This window comes from Pinus tabuliformis, chromosome 6 (assembly GCF_031772625.1).
Source record: "Pinus tabuliformis cultivar Carrire ecotype Pingquan chromosome 6, CPIR1, whole genome shotgun sequence".
Taxonomy (NCBI): Eukaryota; Viridiplantae; Streptophyta; class Pinopsida; order Pinales; family Pinaceae; genus Pinus; species Pinus tabuliformis.
The window spans coordinates 725,054,940-725,063,456 of record NC_142292.1 but is presented as its reverse complement, the minus strand read 5'-3'; the positions used below and the strand labels follow the sequence as shown (position 1 = coordinate 725,063,456).

Here is an 8,517-nt window from a genome sequence, read left to right as displayed (position 1 = left end):
TAAAAATTTTAAAGCATCCTTTTTTTCACCGTATTTTGCATCCTTTTTCATGCTATATTTTGCAACCTTTTTTACACCAGATTATGCATCATTTTTTGTGTCAAATTTTGCACCAAGATTTGCATATGATTTCATGACATGTTTTGCTTCTAGTTTTGTGCCATTTTTGGCATCTATTTTTCATCATTTTTTGCATTCTATTTTTTTCATTTTTTTCTTCCATTTTTATGTGATAATCTTCATCAAGTTTACATTGTCTTCTGCATCCAATTTAGCATTTTTTTTGCATTCATTTTGTGCCGATTCTTGCATCTAGTCTTACACTAGGTTTTGCATCTTGTCCTACATTAGTTTTTGCTTCTAATTTTGCACCTATTTTTGAATCTAGTTTTGCATCTATTTTTTCATCTATTTTTTCATCTTCTTTAGTGTCTATCTTTGCACCATATGTTGAATTTTATTTAGCATAAAATTTTGCATCCATTTTTGTGCCCATTTTTGCATGTTATTTTGGCCCATTTTTTTCTTCCACTGTTGCATTTGACTTTATTCCCTTTTTTACATCCCATATTGCACCATATTTTGCATCATTTGCTACATCCAATTTTTCATTGTTTTTAACATAATTTCTTGCATCCAATTTTACACCCTTTTGAGCATCCAAATTTGCATCTATATGTGCATCCTATGTTAAGTCATGTCTTGTGTCAACCTTTGCATCCCATTTTGTGTCTAATATTACATTAAATTTTGAGTTATTTTTTATGTCCACTTTTGCATCCACCATTCATTCTCAATTTGCATCCAATTTTGAGTTATTTTTATGCCCATTTTTGCACCCTTTTTTTGTGTCTACTTATGTGTCCAATTTTGCAGCATTATTTACATCCACTATTTCATCCAGTTTCACATCCTTTTTGGTGTCTAATTTTACATCATATTTGCCATCCAAAAGTTTCGTCCTTTTTCCTCATTTTGTGTCCACAATTGCCTCAGTTTGTTTCCAAGTTTGAGACTAAATTTTCATCTAATTATGCATCATTTTTTGTATCCAATATGGCATCCTTGGTTTCACCCATTTTTTAGCCTTATTGTACATCTTGTTTTATGTATTTTCTTACATTTCTTTTTTTCTTATTTTGTGACAAAGTTTTCATCCGAAATTTATAACATTCTTTGCATCATCATTTGGTAGCTTACTTTACATTCTTTTTTATTTCTTTTTAGCACCCAACTTGGCATCCCCTTTTGCATGCTATTTCACATCTATTTGTATGTCCTTTTTTGCGTCTAGTTTGGTGTTGATTTTTGAATCCTTGTTTGTACCGAACCTAGTATCCTTTTGTATGACCCTTTTTTTTTTCCCTTCTTTGTGTCTACTGTTGCACCCTTTTTTACTTCTAATTTAAAACACTTTTTGTGTCCTTGTTTGCATCTTGTTTTAATGCCTAATTTAACATCCAATTCTACTCCCAATTTCGCATCCATGATTAAATCCCCATTTATATTTGCATTTGACTTCTTATGTAGAGTGTACTTTTCTTTTCATTTATGACCCCTTTATGGATTCATTTTACTAATTTCAATTGTATTGTGAAATATATCACAATTTCTAAATATCATTAAAGAAGATATCACAATTCATTATGACCCCCTTTATGGAATCATTTTACTAATTTCAATTGCATAAAGAAATATGTAAAAAATTCTAAATGTCATTAAAGAAGATATCACAAAATCACATAGAGAATCATTTGTCGACGTGTTTCGAACCAACTAGTGTGGTTCATCGTCAGGACAAGTTGAAAAACAACTCTGAGCGATCCGTTAAATAGAGTATGCAGGTCCTTCAATGGCTATATAAACGGCTATATGAACAGGCAACGGTTAAAAAGTCCTTTAACGGTTAAAATATATAAATATATATATATATATATATATATATATATATAATATATATATATATATTATTTTTATTATTTTAGTTATTATTATTATTATTTTTTAATTAATTAATTAATTATTTATTTACAGTAATATTATTGTATTATATTAACCTCAAGTTAATATTACTATATTAATTTTAAATTAACATTTTTGAATATTATTATCAATAATAGATTAGGGTAATTTATATTTTATTTTTTATTCTATTATTATTATTATTATTATTAATTTTCATTTATTTATTTATTTATTTTTATTTATTTACTTCTTCTTCTTCTCTCTTTTATATATATATATATATATATATATATATATATATATATATATATATATATATATATATAATTTTTATTTTTATTTATTTATTTATTTATTTATTATTTATTTATTTATTTTCTTTTTTATTTATTTATTTATTTATTTATTTATTTTCTTTTTTCTTTTTTCTTTTTTTTTTTTTTAATATATGAGTGAAATGAATCAAATTGCAATTAGTTAATTATTAATAATCTAGGTCTAGGGTGAATAATTAAAAGGGTGAAATTACTATTACTAAACCAATGATATCAAGAGAAAACAATGACCAGCTAAACAAACAGAGAGGGGTCAGGCGAAGAAGAGGCTAAGGTAAAAGGGCTGGCATCCAACACCTACTAATCTTCGAGCCGTCATCCCTATTGAGATTCAAAGGTCTTTTCTCGATCTCAAGGGCTTCCCTCAATTTTCGACGGTGAAATTGTGCCACTCTTGCGATAACTTGAGCCTCTTCGATACAGACTTGATGTTTAGTTTTCTCAGCATGCTCAGCCAGGGTTGAGGACTTGGCCCTACCATGCCTCAAGTCTGCTGCATGCTCATTGATCCTTTGATTAATTGAGCAACCAGTTTCACCAACGTATGGGGCCCCGCAGGAACAGGGAATGAAATAGACCCCTTTCATGTCTTTAGGGTCAACAGGATCTTTAACAGATCTCAGCGAGCTACGGATGGTGTTAAGAGGTCTAAAGGTCGAGGGGATATTATGCCTCTTAAGAATCCTGGCGATCCTATCAATGGTTCCTTGGATGTAGGGGAGGTGTACCCTAAGGATCCGGTCTTTAGGATATTTTTGGATAGAGGGCTCCTTCCGGGCCTTGAGGAAGGCTTTTTGACCTAGGTGTCTACTGTAACCATTTTTAACGAAGACATCCAGGAGATGAGCCTTCTCCTTTGCTAAGTTTTTCTCATCAAAAATTCTTAATGCACGAGTAGCCAGCTTGTTGAGAACACCTAACTTCTGAGTAGGGAAATGATGAGAGCTGGCATGGAGATATTGGTCGGTGTGAGTCTTTTTTCGAAAGACTTGGTGGGAGAAGGAACCATCAATATTCTTTGAGATGAGAACATCCAGGAAGGGAAGGCAACCGTTGACTTCCTTTTCCATAGTGAACTTAATGGCGGAGGATTGTTCATTGAGATGACGGAAGAAGAGATCCAACTCATCATGACCATGAGACCAAACGACATCAGTGTCATCTACAAACCTCTTCCAAAGCTTTGGCAAGAGACGGGCTGAGGACAAAGCTCTGGACTTGAAATATTCCATAAAAAGATTTGCGACGACTGGGGATAGGGGGGAGCCCATGGCCACCCCACAAGTTTGCTCATAGAACTCTCCTTCGAAGCTAAAAAAGGTGGAAGTAAGACATAACTCAACTAACCGAGCGGTATCAGGGTCAGTGAGCCTATTGATAACTTCCATGGCCTCATTGATGGGAATACAAGTATAAAGGGAGACTACGTCAAAACTAACTAGAATATCATCGGGGTCAAGCTTCACCTTCTTAAGATCATCAAAAAACGACGTAGAGTCTTTTACAAAGGACTCTGTGCAGCCAACCAATGGTCTAAGCTTTAAGGCAAGGAATTTTGCAAGAAGGTAAGTAGGACCACCGATGGTATTGACAATAGGTCTTAAGGGAACCCCTTCTTTGTGGATCTTTGGAAGGCCATAGATCCTAGGGGTGATGGGGTTGCTTTCTATGAGCCTCTGGGAAAAAGAATCAGTAAAATTACAGGACTTGATAGCAAGAGCAACTGCCTTTGAAACCTTCTTTAAAGGATTCTTGGACAGCTTTTTGTAACTTCCACTATTGTTAAGATGATCCAACATCTTGGATCGGTAATCATCCTTGTTAAGGATGACTGCTGCCCCACCTTTGTCGGCTTTTAGGACAACAATATTATGATTTTGGTTTAAGGTTTTCAGAGCCTCAAACTCAGCTTTGCTGATATTACTACAGGGCGGTTTTGCCTTCCTAAGGGCCACGGCACAATCTTGCCTAATCATGTCCTTAATTTTATCCGGAAGGCTCTTAATACCAAATTCCACACTGCAGATGATGTCTTCAACTAGAATTTTCTTCGGAGCTAAGGCAAAATTAGGACCCTTACTTAAGAGACTAAAGACAGATGGGGGAAAGGAAAAGCTAGAGAGATTGATCACCTGTTCCCTGTGATCTATGTCATTACATGTTCCTGCGGGACCCCATGCATTGGTGAAATTGGTCGCTCAATTAATCAAAGGATCAGTGAGCATGCAGCAGAGTTGAGGCATGGTAGGGCCAAGTCCTCAGCCCTGGCTGAGCATGCTGAGAAAACTAAACATCAAGTCTGTATCGAAGAGGCTCAAGTTATCACAAGAGTGGCACAATTTCACCATCAAAAATTGAGGGAAGCCCTTGAGACCGAGAAAAAACCTTTGAATCTCAATAGGGATGACGGCTGGAAGATTAGTAGGTGTTGGATCCCAACCCTTTTACCTTAGCCTCTTCTTCGCCTGACCCCTCTCTGTTTGTTTAGCTGGTCATTGTTTTCTCTTGATATCATTGGTTTAGTAATAGTAATTTCACCCTTTTAATTATTCACCCTAGACCTAGATTATTAATAATTAACTAATTGCAATTTTATTCATTTCACTCATATATTAAAAAAATTAAAAATAAAAATAAAAAATAAATAAATAAAAATAGAAATAAAATAAAAAATAAATATAAAAAAAGAGAGAAGAAGTAAATAAATAAATAAATAAATAAAAATTAATAATAATAATAATAATAGAATATAAAAATAAAATATAAATTACCCTAATTTATTATTGATAATAATATTCAAAAATGTTAATTTAAAATTAATATAGTAATATTAACTTGAGGTTAATATAATACAATAATATTACTCTAAATAAATAAATAATTAATTAATTAAAAAATATATATATAATAATAACTAAAATAATATAAATATATATATATATATATATATATATATATATATATATATATATATATATATATATATATATATATATATTTTAACCGTTAAAGGACTTTTTAACCGTTGCCTGTTCATATAGCTGTTTATATAGCCGTTGAAGGACCTGCATACTCTATTTAACGGATCGCTTAGATTTGTTTTTCAACTTGTCCTGACGATGAACCACACTAGTTGGTTCGAAACGCGTCGACAAATGATTCTCTATGTGATTTTGCTGAAATCTCTAACAATCAAGTATGTATCACAGAAGTCTAAACTCTTTAAGATATCACAATTCAAGTTGATAACAATGTTTGTAAAGAAAATTAAGAGAAAGTGACAACATCCATCTAAAAACATGGCAATGTCGTCATATACAATAATTCTCTATCAAAAAATCATTACCAAATTTTAATTTACATATATGAATATCAAATCAATACTCATCTCATATATCATTATTCCAAAATAAATTCACATCCACACAGAGAAGGAACCTTTGGTCACCTCTTTCCATGACCGAAAGGAATAATAAGAATATGAAGAGATGGAGGATGTTGGCCATAGTTTATGACTACTAAGAATTCTTAGCAAGAAATCATTTTTACCCAACCCGATGTCAATTACATTTTCAATTAGAGGAAATTTCAACTCAAAAATAACCACCTAAGAAAAAGTAAGAAATTAATAAATTAAGAAAATAATGTCATGTAAACATTTTTTAATATATCATTTTAATTATTTTACTTTTATCAATTTTACCCAAATATATGTCACTTTGATCAAAATAACTCTCTATATATTTCATACTTAAATTAATTTATGAACATGAGATTTAATCAATTTTAAATTTATTATATAAAATCTTAAATATGAGAAACGAAGTTAGTCATTAATAAAATTTGATTAAATTAAAATTATTTGTTTTAACAATTTTTTTTTTTAAATATAGAAAGATATATGCAAGAAAATAATTGTTATATAGAACTTATTCAATTAATAATAGTATGCAAACTATAATGTTTACCAATGTTATTAAGCATTTATTACATACTATTTACTATTGCTTTATTTTATATTTTTTTTACATATTTTTTTGAAGTATATCTATTTGAATTAAATATATATATTTGTAATTAATAATAATAATAGTTACAATTTAAAGTAAAGTTGTAATTTAATTTATTTATTAATTTAAATTTTTCCAATATAAAATATATCATGACATAAATATATATATATATATATATATATATATATATATAACTTTTTATTTCTTATAAAATAAATAAAAGAACAAATATAATAATTAAACACATACATTAATATAAGTAATTCCAAAAGAAAAATGCATACAATTGTATAAAATGACATGTTTAAATAATAAAATATTACAATTTCACCACACTTCAGTTCTTTATATCATATCAAACATTTCTTGCTTTCGGTATTATGGTTATGTGATCCATGTATAAATCTTTAGGATCCTTTTGAGCTATGGATGTAGGTGAATTATTTATGTAACAACAATATGTTCTTGTTAGTCATTGGTACACATGGTTGCATTTTAACCTGTTTTATTTCTAGAATGAAAAAATTGCACCTTTTCTATTTCAGAAAGAATTTAAATGTTACATGCATATACATAATCGAATAGGTCCAAAAATTAGTTCAAAAATTCACATAATTCTCATTCTAACCTTATATAACGAGGAAGCGAATATGGAAAAACCAAAATTTTCATAATTTTTCGAAGTCATTTTAATTGTAATTTGTGTTTTGTTATTCTATCCTAATATTCAATCACTTCAATCAAGGATATAGATCACATGATGACATCAGTAGTACTTCATTGGTGCATGTGTGGAACATAATCATATCATATCTCAATAATTATGGAACATTGTATAACATATTAGGGATGTTATATTGTAAAGTAAGTTATATGACATATTATACATTTTATAATATAATGTAAGTTGTTACTTTGATTTGTAGTAATGTTTAACATTTTTTTTAATTGCTAAAGGTTTTTTTTGAAAAGAGAGATGGGTTAATAATTGATGGAAGTGATAAATTAATTATTTTAAATATGACATCTCTTAATAACATGGAATATATATTTACCACTAAATTCAATATCCAAATTTCTCTAATGCACCATCCAATAGATAAAGACCCGTGTGATGCCAAAATAGTGTAACAATATAGTTTGTTTTGTAATTGGCCAACCATAGAAAATATAATAATGAAAAACACCCACTATGACTCCTATCATATACATTGAGAAAAAGTGACATTGGAAAAAAATAGAAGAGTGGCATCATTAAGTAGATTGAAGTTGTTGTTTTATTATTCTAGTGATCTATATAAATAATGAAATATTCTAGATGACATTTTGATCCTCCAAAGAGATATTTCCATTCAATTTTTGAACGAGAGCTCTAAGAATGTTGCAAATATTGAGTTGATATGATATATCTCCTTTTAATTGATTTTTGGACAAACCGAGCTTCTTGAAATGAAAGAGATGTCCTAATTGAACTCAGATATGAGGGTTTAGCGCATTGCTAGAAATATCAAGTGAGTGTCGAAATGGAAAATTGATGAGGGGTTGAGAAATAGAGTCTTCCGTATCCCTGAAACTGAGGTCGAGAGTGACCACTCTCTATGGATGGTAATGGTTGCAAGTAATACCAGTCCATTTGCACAAAGGGACTTCAGCACTCCAATAGGCCATGGAATTATGACTATCATTGGTGACGAGCATCTTAAATTCCAAGAGGGATTCCTGATCATAAGTGAAAAGAAAAATGTGCTGCAAAATTTTGATTGCTGCATTTTCAAAATAATCTAATGTCACCCAATGTTTTCACAAAAATGAAGAAGATTAGCTAAAAACTTTTAATTGTTGCATTTCTCAAAATATTCTGATGTTGCTCAACTTCTCTTCAACAATTTATTCATGGATATGAAAAAGAAAAACCCATTAAAACACAATGAAAATGTGGTCAAGGAAGGCTTTATTATTGGTTGTAGCAATTGTGATCTTTGATTGTGGCACTGTTGCTTAGCACCTCCTGCAAACAAACAATCAATTAAATGAAGTCACCTTATTTTTCTTCCTAAAAAATACAAAAAGCATGAAATGATGAAATTATTTTGAAAAATATATTTCTTAAAATGAAAAAGTGGAAAATATATATAAAATAATATTTTTCACATTTAAAAACAAAAAATATTTTAATAATATAAATTTCTAAAACTTAAAAAGAA

The 8,517-nt window shown here is 30.0% G+C and overlaps 1 protein-coding gene across 1 annotated transcript; it reads right to left on the bottom strand.

Annotated features, from left to right (window-relative positions):
* Positions 1–2,569: 2,569 nt before the first annotated feature.
* LOC149260749 (uncharacterized) lies at positions 2,570–4,276 on the bottom strand. Its single transcript, XM_089460955.1, has one exon. The coding sequence runs from the start codon at positions 4,274–4,276 to the stop codon at positions 2,570–2,572; it is 1,707 nt and encodes a 568-aa protein (XP_089317081.1).
* Between the last annotated feature and the right edge of the window lie 4,241 nt (positions 4,277–8,517).

What these genes read in the sequence shown, in the direction of transcription:
- LOC149260749 (XM_089460955.1), bottom strand. Translation starts at nt 4,276, where the DNA reads ATGATTAGGCAAGATTGTGCCGTGGCCCTTAGGAAGGCAAAACCGCCC.